Here is a 26,121-nt window from a genome sequence, read left to right as displayed (position 1 = left end):
GGCCCTCCAGCTGTTGGAAAACTACAACTGCCAGCATGTCCTCATAGCTGAAGGCTGTCTGGACATGATGGAAGTTGTAGTTTTGCAACAGCTGGAAAGCCACAAATTTGACATATGTGGGGTAGACAATATGATTACTAGAACTGTCTTTTGTCATCCATGCAACATAATGCAGTGGTCCCTCAAGTTACAATATTAATTGGTTCTGGGATAACTACTGTATGTTGAAACCATTGTAACTTGAGTCCATAACTCTATGGAAAACTGGTATACATAGGAGCAGCTCAACCTGGTGCAGACGGAGGGCAGTACAGGATATGTAGGACCACACTGTACTGTAAAGAGGAGATACTAGACACCAATACATGTGTCTTACCAGAGAAATGGCCATGTTGATTGGTTGGATGTGAGTGTGAAGCAGGGTATGACTCTAGTTCCATCTTATGATGGCCCAGAAAAGACCATTGTAAGTTGAAGAGGCCTATGTATCTTGAGGGACCACTGGTATTGGGATTTCTGTTCTACATTATGCTTCTTACCTGTGATACCGGGATTATTGCCCTTGTATTAACAGCAATATGCCTAGGAAGTCAAGACAGGATAACATGATGTTAGTTGACAATGAGAAAAAAACAAACCATAAAATTATACTAACAATAGAAATAGGACTTTTTAACCTCCAGTGAAGCATCTGGGACTCAGATGCTCAGTTGATAAGTATGCTATGCCAAAAATGAAAATAGATACCCATAAGAAAAGCATATGAGGGGTGCTGTATTTGACTCAGCAGCCAATGGGACCAGTACTCCCTATTCCTTACCAGACCACCAGAAATAACCAGGTCATTCGACCATCAGGTCATTGAATGAGCCAATAACTGGGATTGTGCCATTAGTGCTAACGAAGTGTGATCATAAGCAGGAGGGTAAGGGTGCACTCACACGCTGTGGATTTTGTAGCAGAAATTTCTGCAACTGAAAAGCAGTTCTATTCACCTAAATAGGGCATACAGAAATCCAGGTGCATGCTACCGTATTTCAAATAAATGGAACTGATTTTCTGTCACATGAATTTTGGCAACCAAATCCACAGCATGTGAGTGCAACAGTTGTGGTGCTCAAAATCTCGGGAGTAATCATCTGAACTATTGTACAGAATGAGGCCTAAGATGCCACTTTTCAAATACAACTTTTATTAAAGGTTTTACTGATATACAGTGGCATAAACTGTATAAGCTTTTTTATCATCCAGTAAATCGACATTATTGCAGGGGTATCTAGGGCTGGCCTGCTTGATTCTGAACTGCATAGATACCCATCAAGATGTTCAAAAAAATGACCAGATTGTATGAGATGTACCTGTCAAATAAATCTTGTGTCATCTCAAGAAAGGACTGCTCTTCTACAATTCCAGCATTGTTCACTAAAAGGTCCACAGGTCCAATTGATCTCAGGGCAGCTTCTGTTGCAGGCCAGTCCACCAGGTCCACACACTCAGTCTGCACACCAGGGCACTAAAGAATAAGTTATCAGCTGAAGCTGTGGTTGAATGAAGGGCACAATCTGCTTGTACACCAGTGCTGGCCAAATAGTAAAACATGATCCAAAGTCTGACTGGTGACCACCAGTATAAGCACATGTAGCCCAACTCAAGTTTCACCTGGAAGAAGACGTAAAGCTGAAACTTGAGTTGGGCTACAAATGGTTAGATTTATAACATCCTGCTCAAGTTTTGATGTGAGTATCTTTAGACTCTCAGACTGGGGCAAGTGATATTTCTGGTGGGGCAACCAACAAATCAGTGCAATAAATGTATGTAGTATGCCCGGCACCATGCATAGTAATTTTTTGTGCTTTGCCTTATCACAAGGGGGTGGATCCATCTTGGTTCCTGATATTTCACAAGGTACAACTCAATAAAAGTATAACAAAAATGGTAACCACTAGGGATGAACGGACCCGTGGATGTTCGGGATCGCAGGGTTCGGCCGAACTTCGGGTCAAAGTTCGGGTTCGGGACCCGAACTTGAACCCGAACCCCATTGAAGTCAATGGAGACCCGAACTAAAATGGCTGTAAAATAGTCATAGTAAGGGCTAGAGGACTGCAAAAGGAAGCAAAATGGAGGTAAGAGCAGGACAATTGTCCTGCAAACAAATGTGGATAGGAAATTAACTTCAAATAACATAGAATAGAAAAAAATGAAAAAATAATAATCTTGAGCTAAGAGACGTAGGTCAAAGTGGAGTAGGGGGTTGAGGAGGCAGTAGACATGGTGGTGTAGGTGGAAGTGGCGGTGGAGGAGGAGGAGATAGCCAAGATTGTTTTTTTATTTTTTATTTGCCCAATTTGGAGACCCAGAAGTTGAATGGGGCAGACCCATCAGTCAGTACGTGTAGGCGTGTGCACACGTACTGTTCCATCATGTTGCTGAAATGCTGACTCCTGCTAAGACGTTCCGTATCAGCTGGTGGTGCTGGTTGTTGTGTCTTGATTTCGGCCATGCTAACCCTCCCTTCTGAGGTGCTGGCAGTGCCCCAGCTGCGTTGGCTACTTCTTCCTACTCCTCTGCCTTTGCCTTGTGCTTCCACTGAGCCCCAGTTGTCAGGTGGGAATGCCATCAGCAGCGCGTCTACCAGCATGCGCTTGTACTCAAGCATCTTCCGATCATGCTCCAGTGACGAAATTAAGGACGGCACGTTGTCCTTGTAGTGGGGATCCAGCAGGGTGGCCACCCAGTAATCAGCACTGGTTAGAATGTGGGCAACTCGGCGGTCATTGCACAGGCACTGCAGCATGTAGTCGCTCATGTGTGCCATGCTGCCCAGAGGCAACGACAAGCTGTCCTCTGTGGGAGGTGTATCGTCTGTGTCCTCTGTATACCCCCAGCCACGCTCCAGTGATGCCCATGAGCTGCTTTGGGTGCCACCCTGCTGTGAACACAGTTCCTCCTCCTCATCCTACAGAACTGTGTCCTGGCTGAACAGTTCTGTCCTTGGCCTCTGTTGGTGCTGGAACCCACCCTTTGAGCCACTTGTGAATGACTGGCCTGATAACCGTGGAAATGATCCCTCTTCCTCCTGTGCCACATCCTCTTCCATCATCTCTCAAAGTGTTTTTTCAAGGAGACCTAGAAGTGGGATAGTAATGCTAAGGACAGCGTCATCGGCACTGGCCATGTTGGTGGAGTACTCGAAACAGCGCAACACGGCACACACGACCTGCATGGAGGCCCATTCGTTGGTGGTGAAGTGGTGCTGTTCCACAGAGCGACTCACCCATGCGTGCTACAGCTGAAACTCCACTATCGCCTGCTGCTGCTCGCACAGTCTCTCCAGCATGTGCAAGGTGGAGTTCTGCCTTGTGGGTACGTTGCATATGAGGCGGTGAGCGGGAAGGCCGAGGTTATGCTGCAGCGCAGACAGGCGAGCAGCAGCAAGGTGAGAACACCGAAAGGGCGCACAGATGGCCCACACTTTCTGCAGCAGCTCTGACATATTGGGGTAATTTTTCAGGACTTTCTGCACAACTAAATTCAGCACATGCGCCAGGCAAGGGATGTTCGTCAAAACAGCTAGCCCCAGAGCTGCTACGAGATGTCGCCCCCGTTATCGCACACCACCAGGCCAGGCTTGAGGCTCAGCGGCACCAACCACTCATTGGTCTGTTGTTCCATGCCCGTCCACAACTCCTGATGAGTTTCAAAACAGCCTGCTGTCATTTCCCCCTCGCTGTGCTGAAGTTGGTGGTGCAGGTGTTACGTTGACTGGATGAGAAGGCGCTAGAGGAGGAAGCGGAGTAAGAGGAGGAGGCAACAGGAGGTAATGAGAAATGTCCTACAATCCATTGTGGCGGTAGGACATGCGCCAAACTACTATCCACCTCAGGCCCAGCTGCCACTGCATTTATCCAGTGTGCAGTTAGGGAGATATAACGACCCTGCCCGTGCTTACTGGTCCATGTATCGGTAGTTATGTGGACCCAGCCACAGATGGCGTTGCGCAGTGCACACCTGATTTTGTCCGCCAATTGGTTGTGCAGGGAAGGGATGGCTCGCCAGGAAAAGTGGTGGCTGGGAACCACGTTCTGTGCGACAGCCACCACCATAAGGTTTTTAAAAGTCTCTGTCTCTACCAGATGGATTGACAGCATTTCAAAGGCCAGGAATTTTGAAATGCTGGCATTCAGGGCCAGGGATCATGGGTGGGTACGGGGTATTTCTCTTTCTTTCCAGTGTTTGGGGGATGGACAGCTGAACGCTTCCATTGAACAGTGTGGACATGCTGGGTGAGGGTGGTGGAGGTGGTGGTGTTGCTGCCACATCCTCTGTTTGCGGGGTGGCAGGTGCCACTGTCACTCCAGAGGGGGAGGAAGAGGTCGAGACCATAGCAGAAGAGGGAGCCTGAGATCTTTTGTGTTTTTTTAGGTGTGTACTCCACTGCAGTACGTGCTTTGCATTTAGATGCTTGGCCATGCAGGTGGTGCTCAGGTTTAGAACATTTATGCCTCGCTTCAGATTCTCATTGCACAGCGTGCAAACCACTCACGTCTTGTCATCAGCACATTGTCTGAAGAACTGCTACGCCAGGGAACTCCTTGGAGCTGGCTTTGGTGTTATCAGTCCCTGGGTGCGGTGGGCAGCAGCAGGCATACTGGCTAGGGGATGGGCACTCTGCTTTTGCACCCTGCTCCCTCTTTTGCTGTGCGGCTGGCGCTGTGTGACCACCACCTCTTCCTCCGAACTGCACACGTCACTCGCATGACCTTGATTCCATGTGGGGTCTAGGACCTCATCTTCCACCCACTCTTCACCCCTGCCCTCCTTGCCGGTCTGCACACGGCAGAAAGCCGCAGCAGTTGGCACCTGTGTTTCGTCATCATCATCAGAGACGTGCAGCGGTGGTCCTGCCATGTCCACATCCTGAAACATAAGTGGTTGCGCATCAGTGCACTCAATATCTTCAACTTCTGTGGTAGGGCTAGGTGGATGGCCCACGGAAACCCCACCAGCAGAGTCATCAAAAAGCATAAGAGGCTGCTGCATGACTTGGGGCTCAGACTGCTTGGCTGATTTGCAAGCAGGTGAGGTAAAATACAGATGCCCATGGGCTGCAGGTGCCAACTCTGCTGTGGGAGACAATGTGAAGGAACTGGAGGCACTGTCAGCCATCCAATCTACTACCGCCTCTACTTGTTCTGGCTTCACCTTTCCTACATCGGTATTCGGGCCTACAAAAGGATGCTGAATGTCCTGTCACCTACGTGCACCTGAGGAAGGTGTTTCATTTGGACGTGTAGCTGGCAGAGATTGACCACATCCTCTCCCTGCAACAGGAGCTCCACCAGCAGCACCACAACCAGGGCCACGTCCCTTATTTGATGCTCTCCTCTTTCTTTGAGGTCACCCACCGAACTAACAGACAGATTAACTATATTAATTTCCCAGTCACGTATGCAGTGCAGGTGTACCTCACAAGAAAAAAGGGAATATGTAACCCACTGAACTAACAGACGGGTTAACTATATTAATTTCCCTGCAAAGAAAAAGGGGGTTAGTCAGCACATACCAATGCGCAGGTGCGCGCGGAAAAAACACAATGCAACAGCACTCTGCAAACCAAATAAAGTACAATAATGCCATAGTAATAGAAAATATTCTGGTGCTAATGCTACGCTTATTTAGAAAATTTAAGATTCTTGGCAAATACATTTGGGCCCGTCTGCCACACGTCAAGGCGATCTCTGTAAGACGGGAACCTAACACTAAATGCTACCTGTTATGTGCCATAAAGGCCACCATAAAATTCAGGGAGTGCAGCAGGTTCCACATGCATGCTGGGTCCACAGGTCTTACAGAGATCGCCTTGACTTGTGGCAGGCGGGCCCAAATAATTTTTTACAAAACGTATTTGCCAAGAATCTCAAATTTACAAAATAAGGGTAGCATTAGCACCAGAATTTTCTTTTACTATGGCATTATTATATTAATTTCCCTATCACGTATGCAGTGCAGGTGTACCTCACACCAAAAATGGGAGTGTCACCCATCAAACTAACAGACGGATTAACTATATTAATTTCCCTGTCACATATGCAGTGCACGTGTATCTCACATCAAAAATGGGTATATGTTACCGGCCGAACTAACAGACCGATTAACTATATTAATTTCCCTGTCACGTATAAAGTGCACGTGTATTTCACACTAAAAATGGGGATATGTCACCCACTGAACTAACAGACAGATTAACTATATTAATTTCCCTGTCACATATGCAGTGCACGTGTATCTTACACCAAAAATGGGTATATGTTACTGGCAGAACTAACAGACGGATTAACTATTATATTTTTGTGTCAGGGGTACAAAAATGGCGCATTGCACCCACAAAAAAATCACTATATGTCACCCACAGAATTAACAGCCAGATTTATCTTTATATTTCTGTGTCAGGGGTGCAAAGCTGGTGTATTGCACCCACAAACAATTCATTATAGGTTACCCACAAGACAAATAGCCTGATTCCTTACACTCTCCCTCTCTTTAACTGCCTGCTGGCACACATTGTAGCAAATTTTTCATGTACCTCTTTTAGAGTGACCTCACAGACCCACCATAATCAATACAGCCTGTGCTACCATTGTGTCACTTACAGTGCCAACTACCGTGACCCTGCCAGCAAGAGACCTACTGCACTAGTGTACCTGTGACAAAGCAAGAAAAGCATTTTACCAACATCTTTCATTCTCCTAATGTCTGAAGAGTAAATTTTTTGTCGTTCTAACAATTCAATAAATGTTCAGAATAACCAGGAGTTCTTGAAAGTGTTGAGGAACTGATGTTAAGCCTACCTGTTCATAAGACTATATCTCTGTTCACACACCATTTTACATTATCATTAGAGATGGCCCGAATAGTTCGCCGGCGAATAGTTCCCAGCGAACATCGCTTGTTCGCGTTCGCCACGGCGGGCAAACATATGCGATGTCCGGTCTGCCCCCTATACATCATCATTGAGTAAACTTTGACCCTGTACCTCACAGTCAGCAGACACATTCCAGCCAATCAGCAGCAGACCCTCCCTCCCAGACCCTCCCATCTCCTGGACAGCATCCATTTTAGATTCATTCGGAATCTGCATTCTCAGTGAGAGGAGGGACAGTGCTGCTGCTGATTCAATAGGGAAAGCATTAGCTAGGGCAGTGTTCTGTGCCCACAGACTCATCTGCTGTAAGGACAGCGTCCTGACAGCACCCCAAAAAGCCCTTTTCAGGGCTGGTACATCAGTCTGCTTTTTTTTATTTTTATATATATATATATTGCAGTTGCCTGCCCGTGTGTGAGAGGCTGCAGGCTCAGTCACAGACAGTACTGTGTGCACACCATTCATACAGGGTGTGACAGAAAATACCTCACAGATAAAAAAAAATTATATTTAATCTTTTTCTGTGATATAATTACACACAGACTGTATTGTGACCACTGGCTAGGCCTCCACTTATACCGTTACAGGGTGTCACTCACTCAAATACCATTCAGATAAAATAAATTATATTTAATATTTTTCTGTGATATAATCACATTTGCAAGCCCGTGTGTGTCAGGCCCACACAGACTGTATTGTGGCCACTGGCTAGTGGCTAGGCCTCCACTTATACCGTTACAGGGTGTCACTCACTCACAAATACCTTGCAGATAAAAAAAAATTATATTTTATATTTTTCTGTGATATAATCACATTTGCAAGGCCGTGTGTGTCAGGCCCACACAGACTGTATTGTGGCCACTGGCTAGTGGCTAGGCCTCCACTTATACCGTTACAGGGTGTCACTCACACAAATACGTTTCAGATAAAAAAAATTATATTTAATATTTTTCTGTGATATAATCACATTTGCAAGCCCGTGTGTGTCAGGCCCACACAGACTGTATTGTGGCCACTGGCTAGTGGCTAGGCCTCCACTTATACCATTACAGGGTGTCACTCACTCACAAATACCTCGCAGATAAAAAAAATTCTATTTAATCTTTTTCTGTGATATAATCACAGTTGCAAGTCAGTGTGTGTCAGGCCCACACAGACTGTACTGTGCCCACTGCCCACCACTTATATAGGGTGGCACAGTACCTTGCACGCATAGTAACACTTATCTAATAAAAAATGACAGGCAGAGGCCGGCCACCCCGCAGGGGCCGCCGTGGTCGTGGTGTTGTGATTTCCACTGGCCCTGGAATAATGCCCAGTGTTCAGAGGCCATGTACCCTGAACTCCAAAAATTCGGAGAAAATTGTTGACTGGCTTACATAGGACACCCAATCTTCAACAGCTTCCGCTAAGAACCTTGACGCACCATCCTCCTCCAGCTCAGCTTTGGTCACCTGCTCTCAAGTTACCACTCTCCCACCACAGCCACCACAGCCGCTTCACTTGATCCCTCAGCGGAGTTATTTACACATCAGTTGGATGAAATTAGTGATGCGCAACCATTATTGCCAGAGGATGGAGATAACAGGGATATGTCTCAGTCAGGCAGCATTACACACATGGACGTACAGTGTGATGATGATGATGATGTTGTACCCGCTGCTGCTTCCTTTGCTGAGGTGTCAGATACAAGTGAAGTGGTTGATGATGACGATGTGTCCGTGGATGCCACGTGGGTGCCTGCTCGAAGAGAAGAAGAAGAGGGGGAAAGTTCAGAAGGGGAGACAGAGAGAAGGAGGAGACGAGTTGGAAGCAGGGGGAGGTCGTCGCAAGGAGCTAGTGGCACAGTCAGACAGCATGTATCGGCACCCAGGGTCAGCCAGACAGCACGCCAATCAATGCATGCTGTTGCCACCACCAGAATGCCGTCATTGCAAAGCTCAGCAGTGTGGCATTTTTTTTGTGTGTCTGCCTCTGACAACAGCGATGCCATTTGCAACCTGTGCCAAAAGAAACTGAGTCGTGGGAAGTTCAACACCCACCTAGGTACAACTGCTTTGCGAAGGCACATGATCGCACATCACAAACGCCTATGGGATCAACACATGAAGACGAGTAGAAGCAGCACACAAGCTCAAAGCCACCATCCTCCTCCTGGTCCAGCATCTTCAGCCACGTCAACCACTGCTGTCCTTCTTGCCCCCTCTCAACCACCCGCCACTCTGCCTCTCACCTTCAGCAGTTCCATCTCATCTGCCCACAGTCAGGTGTCTGTAAAGGAAATGTTTGAGCGTAGGAAGCCAATGTCACAGAGTCACCCTCTTGCCCGGCGTCTGACAGCTGGCTTGACGGAACTCTTAGCCCGCCAGCTTTTACCATACCAGCTGGTGGAGTCTGAGGCCTTCAAAAAAATTGTCGCTTTTGGGACACCACAGTGGAAGGTACCCGGACAAAATTTTTTTTCAAAAAAGGCAATCCTAAACCTCTACTCAGTGATTGAAAAGGAAGTCATGGCATCTCTGGCATACAGTGTTGGGGCAAGGGTCCATCTCACCACTGATACCTGGTCTGCAAAGCACGGTCAGGGCAGGTATATCACCTACACTGCGTATTGGGTCAACCTGCTGACGGCTGCCAAGCATGGAATGCGTGGCTCTGCAGCGGAGTTGGTGACACTGCCACGACTTGCAGGCAGGCCTACTGCCACCTCCTCTACTCCTCCTACTCCATCCTCTTCCATAACCTCCTCGGCTGAGTCCTCTTCTGCTGCGGCGTCTGGCTGCACATCAACTGAATCCCCCCAGCTCCCCAGGGGTTATTCCACATTCCGGATACGACAGTGTCACGCTGTCTTGGGGTTGACTTGCCTAAAAGCAGAGAGCCACACCGGACCAGCACTCCTGTCCGCCCTGAACGCACAGGTGGATCAGTGGCTGACCCCGCACCAACTGGAGATCGGCAAAGTGGTGTGTGACAATGGAAGCAATTTGTTGGCGGCATTCAATTTGGGCAAGTAGTCACATGTGTCGTGCATGGCACATGTGTTGAATCTCATCGTACAACGCTTTGTGTCTAAGTACCCAGGCTTACAGGACGTCCTCAAGCAGGCCAGGAAGGTGTGTGGCCATTTCAGGCGTTCCTACACGGCCATGGCGCACTTTTCAGACATTCAGCGCCAAAACAACATGCCAGTGAGGCGCTTGATTTGCGACAGCCCGACACGTTGGAATTCAACACTCCTAATGTTCGACCGCCTGCTCCAACAAGAAAAAGCCGTCAACGAGTATTTGTATGACCGGGGTGCTAGGACAGCCTCTGCGGAGCTGGGAATTTATTTTTGCCACGTTACTGGACGTTCATGCGCAATGCCTGTAGGCTCATGCGTCCTTTTGAGGAGGTGACAAACCTAGTCAGTCGCACCGAAGGTACCATCAGCGACCTCATCCCATTTGTTTTCTTCCTGGAGCATGCCCTGCGAAGAGTGATGGATCAGGCTGTAGATGAGCGTGAAGAGGAAGAGGAAGAGTTGTGGTCACCATCCCCACCAGAAACAGCCTTGTCATCATTGCTTGCCGGACCTGCGGCAACGCTGCAAGAGGAGTATGAGGAAGAGGAGTCAGAGGAGGAATGTGGCTTTGAGGAGGAGGAAGACCAACCACAGCAGGCATCCCAGGGTGCTCGTTGTTGTCAGCTATCTGGGACCCGTGGTGTTGTACGTGGCTGGGGTGAAGAACAGACCGTCAATGACATCAGTGAGGACGAGGAACGGGAAAAGAGTAGCTCGGCATCCAACCTTGTGCAAATGGGGTCTTTCATGCTGTCATGTCTGTTGAGGGACCCTCGTATAAAAAGGATGAAGGAGAACGACCTGTACTGGGTGGCCACGCTACTAGACCCCCGGTATAAGCAGAAAGTGGCGGAAATGTTACCAAATTACCGAAAGTCAGAAAGGATGCAGCAGTTCAAAACAAAACAAAAAAATATGCTACAGCTTATAAGGGGGATGTCACAGCACAACGGGAATCTAACAGGGGAAGAGGTGAAAGTAATCCTCCTCCTACCACGACCACGGCGGCAAGGACAGGATGCTTTACAGATGTGTTGTTATTGGAGGACATGCAGAGCTTTTTCAGTCCTACACATCGCCACAGCCCTTCGGGATCCAGCCTTAGAGAACGACTCGACCGACAGGTAGCAGACTACCTCGCCTTAACTGCAGATATCGACACTCTGAGGAGCGATGAACCCCTTGACTACTGGGTGTGCAGGCTTGACCTGTGGCCTGAGCTATCCCAGTTTGCGATAGAACTTCTGGCCTGCCCTGCTTCAAGTGCCCTGTCAGAAAGGACCTTCAGTGCAGCAGGAGGCATTGTCACTGACAAAAGAAGTCGCCTCGGTCAAAAAAGTGTTGATTACCTCACCTTTATTAAGATGAATGAGGCATGTATCCCGAAGGGACTGACAGTGGGGGATACGTTTGACTGACAAAAGGCCTGATGACATGCCTTGGCCTCAAAATGTTCCCCACGCTGCTGTATTTAATGTCTGCATACCGGATGACTTTCGTGAATTCTCCGCCACCAACTAGGGTTCAAGCCGCAATGTTTTAGTCACCTTTCTGCCTTGAAAACATACATTTTTCTGGCCGCTGCTACAACAGCGGCTGCAACAATAACATTATTTTTCAGGCATGTGTACATGCCTAATTTTTCTGGCCTCTGTTGCTGCACTGTGGCTGCAAAAACAAAACAAAACAAAAAGGCACATACAAGTGTCAATTCCCCTTTGTGATCGTTACCTTGTTGTGGTGAAGGGGCTTGCGTATCACAATGAAGCGATCATCACCTCTATGAGTGTGTTGGCAATGTTGCCACACCCCAGATGATAAGGCCATTGCTTCATTATGATCAGACCAAAAGCGATCGGCTGGATAATTTTTCATAGAAAAAACTAAAAAATTTTAATTTATTTTTTTAAGTTGTATGGGTGGGTTTTTAATACATAAAATAAAAAAATCATAATAAAGTCTCTTAATAGTTTATTAGAAATAATGCAGACAATTAAAAAAATCCCCATCAATTCCAATACAAAGCAAGTACAAAGCTCAGAACTAAATTATTCCAGGATGTCGTAATGGTTCGTTAATTCGACAATGGTTAATCAATTCGACACACGTCCCCGGATAGAGGACGTAACAGGGATTAAAATGATAGGAATAGTACTAGTTAAGACACCACTCATATAGGGTCTCACAGCACATTGCTCCGTGCAAGCGCAGTACCCCAACTTGGGAGTAAGAGGACCGACCAAGCTGCTTTTTCCATCTCCCGGTTCCTAAAATCAATTCAGTTTGGTGTATCAGAGTTTGGTCTGTCACTGTGAAGGCAGTCGAAGGTACCCGGCCTAAATTTTTTTTTACAAAAGGCAATCCCACCCTGATATGGGACGTATCAGGGATTAAACTGATGAGAATAGTACTGCAGAAACTACCACTCATATCGGCTGTGACAGTAAATTGCACGGCGCAGACGCAGTGACCGTGGCGTGGATTCAAACAAAGGGGAGGGAGCCAGCGTTTTTTTAACCATCTCCCCGTTCGAAAAATCAATTTAATAAATGGACCCCAGATTGGGGACGTAACAGGGATTAAACTGATGAGAAGAGAGAACTACAGAAAATACCACTCATATCGGGTGTGACCGTAAATTGCACGGCGCAGACGCAGTGACCGTGGCATGGATTCAAACAAAGGGGAGGGAGCCAGCGTTTTTTTAACCATCTTCCCGTTCGAAAAATCAATTTAATAAATGAATCCCAGATTGGGGACCATACAGGGATTAAACTGATGAGAATAGTACTACAGAAAATACCACTCACGGGTGTGACAGTAAATTGCACGGCGCAGACGCAGTGACCGTGGCGTGTATTCAAACAAAGGGGAGGGAGCCAGCGTTTTTTTAACCATCTCCCCGTTCGAAAAATCTATTTAATAAATGGACCCCAGATTGGGGACCTAACAGGGATTAAACTGATGAGAAGAGAGAACTACAGAAAATACCCCTCATATCGGGTGTGAGAGTGAATTGCACGGCGCAGACGCAGTGACCGTGGCGTGGATTCAAACAAAGGGGAGGGAGCCAGCGTTTTTTTTAACCATCTCCCCGTTCAAAAAATCAATTTAATAAATGGATCCCAGATTGGGGACAATACAGCGATTAAACTGATGAGAATAGTACTACAGAAAATACCACTCACGGGTGTGACAGTAAATTGCACGGCGCTGACGCAGTGACCGTGGTGTGGATTCAAACAAAGGGGAGGGAGCCAGCGTTTTTTTAACCATCTCCCCGTTCGAAAAATCTATTAAATTCACCTTTCGGGGACCCTTGGTGTTGTACGTGGCTGGGTGGAGGAAGAAACCTTCAATGACATCAACGGGACATGGCTAGCTTGATATCCAACCTTGTGCAAATGGGAAGTTTGCAGTTGGGCAAATGGACTGTTTGCGGTGCATTAAAAGGGGAGTTTGGTCTGTCAATATCTGTGAAGCGGGCGTAACCCTTACACTACCTGATCGATACAACATCATACCTGATCATATACACACACAGGATGTTTTAAACCACGTTGTTAAAAAAAAAATTGGATTGTTAGATGATTTATGCCCTTTATGGATTAAAATCCAACTCTGCGTCAACTATGTAATTTTCCATGGGAGTTTTGCCATGGATCCCCCTCCGGCATGCCACAGTCCAGAAGTTAGTCCCCTTGAAACAACTTTTCCATCACTACTGTGGCTAGAAAGAGTACCTGTGGGTTTTAACCCCTTAGGGACGCATGATGTACCGGTACGGCATGTTTCCCGAGTCCTTAAGGACCCATGACGTACCGGTACGTCATGAGTTTAAAATGAGATTGCGGCGCTGCGGGGGTTAATCCGAGTGGGATGCCGGCTGAAATCATTGAGCCGGCATCCTGTCACAACGGCATCCTGTGACCCCCCCGTATCGGCGATCGCAGCAAACCACGTGCAGTGGTATACCAGGGTGTCAGCACATTGCTGACACCCTGGTATAAACGGCTGACATCGGTGATGTGATGTCAGCCGTTTAACCCTTTCCATACCGCGGTCCGTACGGACCGCAGTATGGAAAAGGTTAACAGCTCAGGGAGCACCCTCCCTCTCCCATCAGGGGGCTGCTGTGCCTTTGCAGCCCCCGATGGAGAGGGAGAGAGCCCCCAGACAGCCCCGTCCTTACCCTTCCCCGTCTGCGCAGTTGTGGCTACAACTGAGCAGACGGGGAAGGTTCCCATGGCAACAGGACGCCTTCTCTGGCATCCTGCTGTCCATGGTGCTGAACAGATCTGGGCTAAAGGCATAGATCTGTTTAGACAATTAAATCATTGTGTAAAACTTACATAAATAAAAAAAGTATACATATTAGGTATCACCGCGTCAGTGACAACCTGCTCTATAAAATTACCACATGATCTAACCTGTCAGATAAATGTTGTAAATAACAAAAAAAAAAAAACGTGCCAAAAAAGCTATTTCTTGTTACCTTGCCGCACAAAAAGTGTAATATAGAGAAACCAAAAATCATATGTACCCTAAACTAGTACCAAAAAAACTGCTACCCTATCCCGTAGTTTCTAAAATGGGGTAACTTTTTTGGAGTTTCTACTCTAGAGGTGCATCAGGGGGGCTTCAAATGGGACATGGTGTAAAAAAAAACAGTCCAGCAAAATCTGCCTTCCAAAAACCGTATGGTATTCCTTTCTTTCTGCGCCCTGCCGTGTGCCCGTACAGCAGTTTACGACCACATATGGGGTGTTTCTGTAAACTACAGAATCAGGGCCATAAATAATGAGTTTTGTTTGGCTGTTAACCCTTGCTTTGTAACTGGAAAAAAAATATTAAAATGGAAAATCTGCCAAAAAAGGGAAATTTTGAAATTGTATCTCTATTTTCCATTAAATCTTGTGCAACACCTAAAGGGTTAACAAAGTTTGTAAAATCAGTTTTGAATACCTTGAGGGGTGTAGTTTCTTAGATGGGGTCACTTTTATGGAGTTTCTACTCTAGGGGTGCATCAGGGGGGCTTCAAATGGGACATGGTGTCAAAAAAACAGTCCAGCAAAATCTGGCTTCCAAAAACCATACGGCGCACCTTTCGCTCTACGCCTTACTGTGTGCCCGTACAGTAGTTTACGGCCACATATGGGATGTTTCTGTAAACGACAGAGTCAGGGCAATAAAGATACAGTCTTGTTTGGCTGTTAACCCTTGCTTTGTTAGTGGAAAAAATGGGTTAAAATGGAAAATTAGGCAAAAAAATGAAATTCTTAAATTTCATCCCCATTTGCCAATAACTCTTGTGCAACACCTAAAGGGTTAACGAAGTTTGTAAAATCCGTTTTGAATACCTTGAGGGGTGTAGTTTATAGAATGTGGTCATTTTTGGGCGGTTTCTATCATGTAAGCCTTACAAAGTGACTTCAGACCCGTAGTGGTCCCTAAAAATTGGGTTTTTGTAAATTTCTGAAAAATTTCAAGATTTGCTTTAAACTTCTAAGCCTTGTAACATCCCCAAAAAATAAAATATCATTCCCAAAATAATTCAAACATGAAGTAGACATATGGGGAATGTAAAGTCATCACAATTTTTGGGGGTATTACTATGTATTACAGAAGTAGAGAAACTGAAACTTAGAAATTTGCAAATTTTTCAAAATTTTTGGTAAATTTGGTATTTTTTTATGCAAAAAAATTTTTTTGTTTTTACTTCATTTTACCAGTGTCATGAAGTACAATATGTCACGAAAAAACAATCTCAGAATGGCCTAGATAAGTCAAAGTGTTTTAAAGTTATCAGCACTTAAAGTGACACTGGTCAGATTTGCAAAAAATGGCCAAGTCCTTAAGGTGAAATAGGGCTGAGTCCTTAAGAGGTTAAAATTCGCCTATTGAAGTCTATGGCAGTTCTCCCGGTTCGCCCGTTCGCGAACATTTGCAGAAATACGCGTACGACGTTCGCGAACGGAAAATTTTATGTTTGCGACATCTCTAACTATCATAACTGCTCAAGATGTACAGTATATGTCAAAGGAAGCTAATGACATATGCCATATGCAGCGACACCCCTGAGGAGCCGGTATAGAGGATAGGAGTGGTAGTGGCCGTGATGAAGTGTTGTGTCATGGTCTACTCCCTCAGCCCGTTTTTCCCTTGGGATTGGAAATATAGTACTGAAGAATGAGGTCACAATTAAATGTAATTAAATCTTTTTCACTAAGTGCAACATAGAACTTTAAATACATACAGCAGAAAGCTTTAAGTGCAGTAAAAGGGATATGGAGGCAGGTTGGTTGGTATCAATTTAGCGATAAGATAATACCGGCCAATAGGTCGTTTGGTGTTGAGTGGCTTAACTGTAATCCCACGACTAGCAGCCGTGTCTTCAATGCTGATGGTAGCAGTTCACACAGGTGTCTGGAATCTCAAGGCTTTACTTGGGAGAAATTGGTTTGTTTCTCTCTGGAGAATCTGAATCAGGAGCAGGAGCTCTGCAGTGTTCTTCCTCTCTATCTTGAATGACAGCTGGGGCTTATTTTGCTATATATATATGTACTATGCTGCATAATGTGACATGCTTGTTGGAAAAAGTTTGCCTGTATTCTGTTTATGGCAATAAAGTGAAGATTTATTACCATCAACGAGCGAGTGCTGATCCACTCCTTCTACTTCCTCTCCTCTTTGGACAGGAGCTCCATCTTGGAAGAGAGCAGGTTCAGCCCACTTCTGCCAAAAGTGGTGGACAACACGTTCCCTTCTGGGAACTATGGCCAGAAGTAAATAGTAAAATAATTTATACACAACAATGCAAACTATGCACAAATTGTAGTACCCCCAAATCTAGGGTACTACACATACAACATTCATCAGCCATAGGGGCCCATTATTAAAGAACAATTGGGGGAGATTCATTAAAACTGGTGTAAAGGGAAACTGGCAAAGTTGCCCATAGCAACCAATAAGATCCCACCTGTCATGCCCTGCTCAGGCTATGTGCGGAGGTCTGCCAGATTAGCAGCACGTGTCTAGCCTTTTTGTTTTGTTTTGGAGTCGAGCTAGATCCGCCTCCCTTCAGGTGCACTGGGTGGGGTCATTGGTTTCAGTTTAAATCACACCCACTCCCAGTGTTTCGTGCGGGTTATAGCTTCTGTCTGGCTCTGTGTATGCAAGGAAGGAAGGATTGGCTGTTCCTGCTCAAAAAGATAAGTTGGTTTTTGATCTCTTGTGGTTTGCTGTCTAGGCTGTTATAGAGACGCCTGCCCCTTCAGGTTCTGAGGGAGCAGGCTGCCTCTATTCCCCTTTCACCATCTTAGGGATTTTAGGGTATTTTCAGCCCAGGCACGAGGACACGTTATTCCCACCTTAAGGGTCTGAACGTGGGCATAGCAGTATAGGGAAAGCTGGTAGGGATTTGTCAGGAGGTGACCTTGATCCCCAGCTTCTCGCCTAGAAACTTGTTTGTGTATTTTTCTATGTATCTTATATCCTTTCCGCCGTGACACCACCTTGCACTTTCCAAAGTAAAAGGTGGAATCTGATTGGTTGCTATGGGCAACTATACCAGTTTTTTTTTATACCAGTTTTGATAAATCTCCCAAATGGTAATTTTTTTTTTGTGGTGGTCTTCTGTATAGGAACGCACAGTCTGCTGAACTTTCCTATAGTTTATAGTTGAAATTAACAGTATGAGGATGTTTTCAAGTCAGACAAAAGCCATATGGGCACTCTTTTGTTCTCCATCTGGTAAATCGGGTCCTATGGAAATATTACAGTATATGGTAGCAAGTTTTCTCGCTGTATACGGTATGCCAGGCTAAGTACACAGAAACAGTATGCCCCTTGACTTAGGCTACAGTCACACAACAGAAAAAAAATGAAACGTCCGTTAAAACCATTTCTAACTGCCATTTTTTCACCGATTTCCTTTCTGAAAAAAAGTCCATTAAAAATGGCGCTGTCCTATTTTTTGGTGTCCGTTGTTTGTGGCACAAAGGTAAACACTGAAACCATGCTTGAAAAAAAACAATAGCCACCATGTACCCAAATATATAGTGCTACGCTACTGCTCCCTGTCTTCAATGAACTTCGGAAAAAGAGATAATGACTGAGTGCATGGATGAATGCATGAAGAAGCTGGCACATTGGAAAGAACCCACAGTGAGGCAGTGCAAGCAAAATGGACTAAGGTTTTTATAACCCTGTTTTGATATGTGTTTAACCTTTTTTCATTGAATAAAGGACACTAATTAAATATATTCTTAAAGAACTCCTGCAAAAATTTAAATTCTCTAACCTGCTAGAAAGGTACATGATGTAATCTGTAGTGATTGTAATCTTCTTACTAGTGTCTGTATTTGTGAGTTATCCCCTCTCTTCTGCTTCTCAGCTGTGTCATGTGACCAGCATTCAGACTCTCCAAATGACACAGCATCTTATGTGTGGACAGGAAGACAATTTCTCTATGTATTCCTATGGGATTATCAATGTCCGTCTCATAGGAATGAATAGAGAAGTATTTGACTTCCTGTCCTGTGTCAGTTGGCGATCAGAGAGTTGCTCACATGACACAGCTGAGGATCAGATGGGAGGTTATAGCTCACAAATACAGTCGCTGATGAGAACATTACATTCAATCCAGATTACATCATGCACCTTTCTAGCAGGTCAGAGAATAAATTTTTGGGCGGGAGTTCTACTTTAATTAAATATATTCCTGACAACAAAGTGTGGAGATAACATGATGACGTTGCGCCTCCCTCCCCCTCTCTCCACCTTGCCATGCCGTCTAACTCTGCTCTACCCTGAGTGACCTAAGGGCTTTACCGCTCCCAGCCCTGTTACATCGCTGGACTTCTTTAACATCTATGCCTGTCTCCGTGACTGCCTATTGCCAGCTGCCGTTCTGTGGAGGGTTCCTGTCTCTGGTCCTCGCCTGCTACCTTCTACCGCTTGGCTCCTTCTTCCTCTGCTTTCTAGTACTCTGATCTCTGATGGTCCTTGGATTGAGGTTTGAAGAGACGCGTTTCCCTCCTGGTAATTAATATAAAGGGGTAAACAGGGGAGGGAGAGAAGAAAAGGAGAAAAAGAAAGAAAAAAAAAGTATGAGAAAAAGGAGGGGAGAAAATAAGGAATGTAAAGAAGGAAAGGAAAGAGGAAGGAAGAAGAGGGAGAGGAAAGGAGGAAGGAAGGAAAAGAAGAAATTGACAGAATCACCTAAAATTTAGCACTTTTTAAAATCTCCAAAGGTTGTAACTACAAGAGCAGGACATAAAGGGTCACACGATTTGGATGTAGTAAAAAAAAGATGGATTTAGAATGGAAGAAGCTTCTGAACATTACATTCAGGAGATTAGAGCGGAGAGAGATGATATTATTATCTTGTCTAAAGACGAATCCTCCCCACTGAATAAAATCTTGGGTGCGGTAAAAAAAAATGGAGAGTTAATTAAAGACATCTCCACTCAACTTGGGGTAATTCAGACCGATGTGGTTTTGATAACAGATGATGTTTCCAAAATACGGGACAGAGTTACTACCATAGAAAAATCTGTGGAGGTCCTGGAGAAGGAAGTTAAAATGTTTAAAACGGAAATCCCCATCGTGAGATCTGAGGGTAATACCCGTAAAAAATAAATGGTGGATCTGGAAGACAGGTCTAGGTGATGTAATGTGAAAATTATGAGCCTACCAGAAGGTATGGAAGGGGACTATCCTGGTGATAAGGTACAGAATTTAATTCTGGAGAAGTTTGGAATGGAGCATTTTTCTCTATAATTTTTTGTTGAAAGGGCCCATCAAGTTCCAGGGGGTAAACCAACTCCTGGAAGGTACCTGTGGATGCTTCTTGTGAAGATACTTGTTTCATGAGACAGGGACACGATCTTGGGGAGGGCAAGAAAGTGCCCTCCTATTTTATACAATGGAAATAGACTGTCTTTTTTTCCAGATTTTTCTAAGGACATTCAAGATAAGGGACGCAGTTATACCGAGGTTAAGAGACGACTTCGTGAAAAGAACATCAAATTTTTATTTGCTTATCCAGCTAAACTGTGGATAATTTTCAACAGTAAGACTTATTTTTTTGACAGTCCTGACTCTGTTTAGATCAGAATAATATCTGATCTTTTTTTAAATTGTGGCGAGTGGGGGGAGGGGGGAATAAGGAGAGGTGGTCTCAGTTGAGAGATTTGTCCTAAGATGGTGGCAGATCAAGAGTTGGTGGGGTGGGGGTGGGGGGGTATGTAGTTTGTAGGGTGGGTTGCGATGCGTCTCCCAGGTTTTGTTTGTTTTCTCTTTTTTTTGGTTGATTGGTGTCGGTTAGAATCCTAACCTGGAATGTTCGGGGGCTTGATAATAAATTTAAAAGACAGACAGTTTGTGATCAGGTTCGGAGACACCTTCCAGCGATTGTCAGCTTAGTGGAGACCCACTTTACTGAGGGGGAGATCCCTCGACTCAGTGGGGGATGAGCCGTGCAGAACTATCACTCCACATTCACCAGCTATTCAAGAAGAGTAACAGTATTAATTCATAAAGGGATTGATTTTGTCTGCCGGGTCTCCTCCATCGATAAATAAGGGAGATATTTTTTTCTTTATGGGAATTTATTTGGGAAATTATGTATTTTGGCTTTCATTTATATTTCTCCCCCTTTTTCTCTCTATGTACTTAACTGTTTATTAACCTTTTTGGATCAGTGGCCTGAATGCCCTGTCATTGTGATGGGGGATTTTAATTGTGTTATTGATCCATCCAGAAAAGGATAGTGTCTCTATGGAGAGAGATATGTATATAGCCCGTAAAGGGTCTCCTTTGTGCCGTTTTTGACAGGAATCTGGCTTTGTGGATATATGGGGATATCTAGGAAAGGGGAAACGAGTATATTCTTGTGGTAGTAAATTTGGGAAATCGATGTCTAGGATAGATCTAGCCCTGATAAATAAAAACGATTTGAAATATATAAAACGTATGAAATATGAAGCTAGGTCTTTATCTGATCACCTACCTCTCTCTATTGAGTTATGTACGATGGATGATAAATATAGTGCTAGGCCTCCATTTAGACTAAACCCTTATTGGATTTTTATAACGGATAACCATGAATTGATTAAACAGGAGATATAATTACTATCCCCAAAAAATTCTAACTCTGCAAGGACCCATTTGGTATGGGATGCATTTAAAGCCTTTATGAGGCGGTGTTCATTAGTAATATCTCTATATTTTTTAAGGGACAAAAATATTTTTCTGAATCTAGTCACCCAGGGAAAATAATGGCTAGGGTGATATCTAATCTGGATCCCAAAAAAGAGATAGTTAGCATTCACTCTCCTGAAGGTATAATTATTCAAGATCAGGAATCCATTATAGAGGCATTTGTGAAACACTTTCTGGAATTATATAAAATCAGAAAATAGTGTTTCAGATAAAGCGATCGATTCATATCTGTATTCTATCTCTCCTCCAGTCCTTACAGATATCCAAAGACAATCCCTTGACGCGGACCTCTCCTTGCCAGAGTTAGAGGCTGCTTTGAAAGTTTGTACGGGAAACTCCTCTTCAGGATCTGATGGACTCCCATTTGAATTTTATTGTAAATATAGGGAGGTTGTTCTTCCCCGTCTTCTGAAGGTATTTATTGAGGCAATAGAGGACGGTAGTCTTCCGGAATCAATGACAAAGGCTGTAATAGTACTATTATTGAAGAAAGGTAAAGATCCCTTAGATATGGGTTCTTTTAGGCCAATTTCTTTACTAAACACAGACGTGAAGCTTCTCTCAATATACATCCTGAACAAAATGGGTTTATTCCTAATAAGGGTACTCATTATTATTTGCACCGCCTTTTTGCCAATATTCAGTCCCCCCGGAGCGTCTCTCGCTGTATCCTGTTCTTGGCTGCCTCTAAGGTCTTTGACAGGGTGGAGTGGAGATTCCTCTGGAGGGTGTTAGAAAAGATAGGATTTGGAATTAAGTTTACCAATATGGTTAAGCTTTTGTATAAATCCCCTATGGTGAGGTTGAATATTAATAAGATGCTTACAATGTGTATTTCTCTGGGGAGAGGTACCCATCAAGGATGTCCATTATCCCCATTACTTTTTGATATTTATTTTGAGCCCTTTGCTATTAGGGTCAGGCAGGATCCTATGATTGAAGGGTTTGGGACACTGGGAATAGAAGATCGCATTTCCTTATATGCCGATGATGTTTTATTTTATATACAATATACAAAGTTTACACTTTTGAGGGTTATTCGAGTTGTTAACTCCTTTGGTGAAGTTTCGGGTCTTGATATTAATTGGTCTAAAACTATTCTTATGCCTTTGGATAGATTAGAAGCTCTTACTGAGGACCTGTCTAGCAATTTGAGGATCTCTGATTCACTTGAATATTTGGGTATCACTATTTCTCCTAGGATTGAGGATTTCTTACAGCTTAATCTGATCCAATTGATAACTAAATTGAGATCTAAAATAAAGATATGGCTTTGACTCCCACTATCTAGAGCCGACAGAATATCCCTGGTGAAGATGGTGATCTTGCCCCAATTAGTGTATATCTTCAGGAACTCCCCAGTATGGATTGAAGATAAGTTTTTTAAACTGATTGAGAGAATCATTAATGATTTACTTTGGGGGAGAAAGCGAGTAAGGCTTGAAATGGAGCAATTTTACAAGCCAATGGAACAGGGAGGATTAAATCTTCCCTGTTTCAAGGACTATTTTATAGCATCACAGTTATGGCTATTAGTGATGAGCGGCAGGGGCAATATTCGAATTCGCAATATTTCTCAAATAATTGTGCGAATAAATTCGCAAATTCGCCATTATTTCCTTGATTGCAAAAATCGGCAATGTAATATGCTCATATTGTACGCGCAATACAGGCGTGGGTCACTTTTGCTACATTTTTCAAGCTGCTAAAAGTTTACTGAGACTGGAGAAAATGGTTGGCATGGCAGAACATTACAATAGCTTTATATGCAGATAGAGTGCTCCAATATATTGTGCAAATCGGCAATTAATGATGCGCGTATTTTAGCAGGTCTGACTATATATTACTGATTGGTGAACTAAATATTGTTGTGAACTTGTGACATCACAGCACTATGTCTGTAGCATGTACGGTATGTATGGACAGCAGAGAAACAGTAATTCCTATCACACTACCTAACACCCTGCACTGGAACCTATCAGCTACACTATATCACTATCTAACCTACACTGACTATCTCCCACTAACTATCTGTATTATGTGTATATATATATATATATATATATATATATATATTTATAAAAATATAAAACAAAAAAGCAACGGCAGCACTAATTTAATTGAATATGGATTCAGATGACTCAGCAAAGCACAGAGCAAAGCAATGTCACTGCTCTCTCTCTCTCAGAACTGCAACAAACTGCAGAAAATTTGGCCCAAAAGGGAGGGATCATGGGTTCAGTTGAAACGAATATTTGCGAATACGAATATATAGCACTATATTCTAAATCTTCACGATTAAAATTCGCAATTCGAATATTCGCGCCCAACACTAATAGCTATATTGAATGGGAGAAAAGCCCACTTTGTAGAATTCTGGTGAAGATTTCTCCACACGATAGTATATTTACTATTGGAATCTGGCCAATTAATTAAAGGGGCTGGCCACTATGTTAGCACTTATTAAAACTGGAAAGAAAGTAGGGAGATATTACACTTAGGCTACTTTCACACTTGGATCTGCCAATTTGGAAGTGACTGAAAGCATTTGCAAGAACGGATCCGTCTCTCTGCTTGTCATGCGGACAGACGGATCCGTCTTGTATTTTTTTGTCACATTTTTACCGGTCTGCGCATGCGCAGGCCGGAAGGATGGATCCGGCATTCCGGTATTTTAAATGCCGGATCCGACACTAATACATACCTATGGGGAAAAATGCCGGATCTGGCATTCAGGCAAGTCTTCAGGTTTTTTTGCCGGAGATAAAACCGTAGCATGCTACGGTTTTATCTTTTGCCTGATCAGTCAAAAAGACTGAACTGAAGACATCTTGACGCATCCTGAGCGGATTACTTTCCATTCAGAATGCATGGGGATATGCCTGATCAGTTATTTTCTGGAATAGAGCCCCTGTGATGGAACTCTATGCCGGAAAAGAAAAACACTAGTGTGAAAGTAGCCTTACTAATATATCTTCTTAAGCAGATCTGCCTGGTTTTCCTGCTATTGGCAGCCATGCCCCCTCCTGTCCTGCTCTCACAGCTGCCTCTCCTCCATCCCTGCACCTGGCATGGAGGAGCTACCTCGTCCATGCCTGAAGGAGAGTGCTGCTGTCTGGGTCCTAAATTACCCTTCTTATATCAGAGGTGCTTTCCTTCTGTGACTGGCACTCCTGGCTGTGCAGGGCTGGCAGGGGCTTAGCAGGGACACTTGTTAAAAGCTGAAATAAAGAAACTTTTGCAGGAGGACGGGAAACTGTGAGGAGAAGCTGTGATGGCAGATGAAGAGCTCACTGACTGCAGACTCTGCCCCCTCTGACTCTCCTGTACTGAGAGGATCCTGCTGTGTGTGAGGATGTAGCAGAGCCAGGATGGTGCTGTGGACCACACATTGTGAGGAATCCAAGTGTATGTCCTGGTTATGGCCCCTCTGCTCTGTGTTCCTATCACACACATGTTTATTACAGCCAGACCAACAGTTCAGGAGCTTTAACCCCTTCTGTGCTGCCAGTATGGCTGAGGTCAGTGACAGCAGCAGTCACTGGGCTCATCTGTAAATGTGTGCCCTCTCCTTCCTGCACACTGTATATAGTGATATGTGACCCCCCACCACTGCACACTGTGTACACTGATGTGTGACCCCCACCACTGTATACTGTATATACTGATGTGTGACCCCCCCACCAGTGTATATAGAGATCCGTGACCCCCTGTACACTGTATATACAGATGCGTGATCCCCTGTACATTGTATATAGAGATGTTTGACTACACTTGTTCCACCTTTTTCCCCAGGTGAAGGGCAGTCCTATTTTTATAGATGATTTCTAGGCTGTCAGCTGGGAGTAAGTTGTGTGATGAGAGACAGGAGGCTCCTCGCTATGTGAGCAGATCGATTTGTACAAATTTATTCATCAGAGTTCTTGTGCAACGAAGGGCTGCCCCCCCCCCCCACTCAAAAGATCCCTCTCCTCCGGCAGTCCGTGCACCTAAACAAAAATCTCTGATAGCTAAGAGCTGCCATAGATTCCTGGCTTCATTTGAGTCAGAAAGCTGGCGAGAAGAACCATAAATTTGTTGGGGTGACTGGTCATGCCCCCTCCTTGCCATTGTCACTCCCTTTTTTTTTTTTAAGGCGCAGTTAAAAAGTTGCAAACACATAGGGCCAGATTTATCATTAGCTCAGGTCAGAATAATGGAGTGAAAAAGTCCCAAAAAAAGTCTCAAACACTAAAACTGCACACAAATTTGTGACTTTTTTTCTGCTCTGCACTATGCTCGCCAGTTTTCTGAAAGTGGACGTGTTTTCTTATGTAAATGAATCTCTAGACAGATTTACTATTGGGACTATTTAAAAAGTCGCAAAAAAGTCGCAATTTCACTCCAGTGAGGACCATGCTTATCTTATGAAACTTTTTAATAGAACATGCGACTTTTTCATAAAAACGTGCGACTTTTTCGTAAAGATGTGCGACTTTTGTAAAGCTGCTTACTGACGGATAAACTGCTACCGTCAAACCACATTTATTACAGTCTTAAAGGGCCGATCATAAATCTGACTTGGCTAAAACTGACTTTAGCCATATGTTAAAGTGGAGTGAGCTGATAAATCTCATGATAAATCTGGCCCATAGTTTGCAAGTTTTTAACATCACTTTTCAGTGAGGAGGGAGGAGGGACTGTAGTAGGCGGGGAGAGCGGTGGGGCAGTGCAGGCACTGTACTCTGGCCCCGCCGCTCAGTATGTACTGTATTATATGTAGTGTTGATCATCATATCTGAACTGAATAATGATGCTCTCCCCCTGCTCCCCATGTGTACCGTACTTACCGGTACATGTCAAGCTCCTGTAGTAAGCACTAGCAGCTAGAAGGCAGGCCGGGCTGCAGGCGGCCGTAACTCAC

The 26,121-nt window shown here is 44.6% G+C and overlaps 1 protein-coding gene and 1 long non-coding RNA gene across 2 annotated transcripts in view; one reads left to right on the top strand and one right to left on the bottom strand.

Annotated features, from left to right (window-relative positions):
- The window catches only part of LOC121003692 (L-xylulose reductase-like), a 92,333-nt gene that overhangs the window by 39,819 nt on the left and 26,393 nt on the right, over window positions 1–26,121 (bottom strand). The window contains exons 3-4 of the mRNA XM_040435561.1: window positions 1,359–1,513; window positions 540–582 (exon numbers count right to left, since the gene is read on the bottom strand). Coding sequence (XP_040291495.1) covers window positions 540–582; window positions 1,359–1,513 — 198 coding nt within the window. The remainder of the gene's footprint in view (window positions 1–539; window positions 583–1,358; window positions 1,514–26,121) is intronic.
- LOC121003695 lies at window positions 142–25,581 on the top strand. The gene is made up of 3 exons (XR_005779582.1): window positions 142–152; window positions 14,308–14,311; window positions 25,368–25,581. It is a non-coding gene; the product is annotated as an uncharacterized LOC121003695 (long non-coding RNA).

Source organism: Bufo bufo, chromosome 6 (genome assembly GCF_905171765.1).
Source record: "Bufo bufo chromosome 6, aBufBuf1.1, whole genome shotgun sequence".
NCBI classification, from domain to species: domain Eukaryota; kingdom Metazoa; phylum Chordata; class Amphibia; order Anura; family Bufonidae; genus Bufo; species Bufo bufo.
This window is presented reverse-complemented; position numbering and strand designations above follow the sequence as displayed.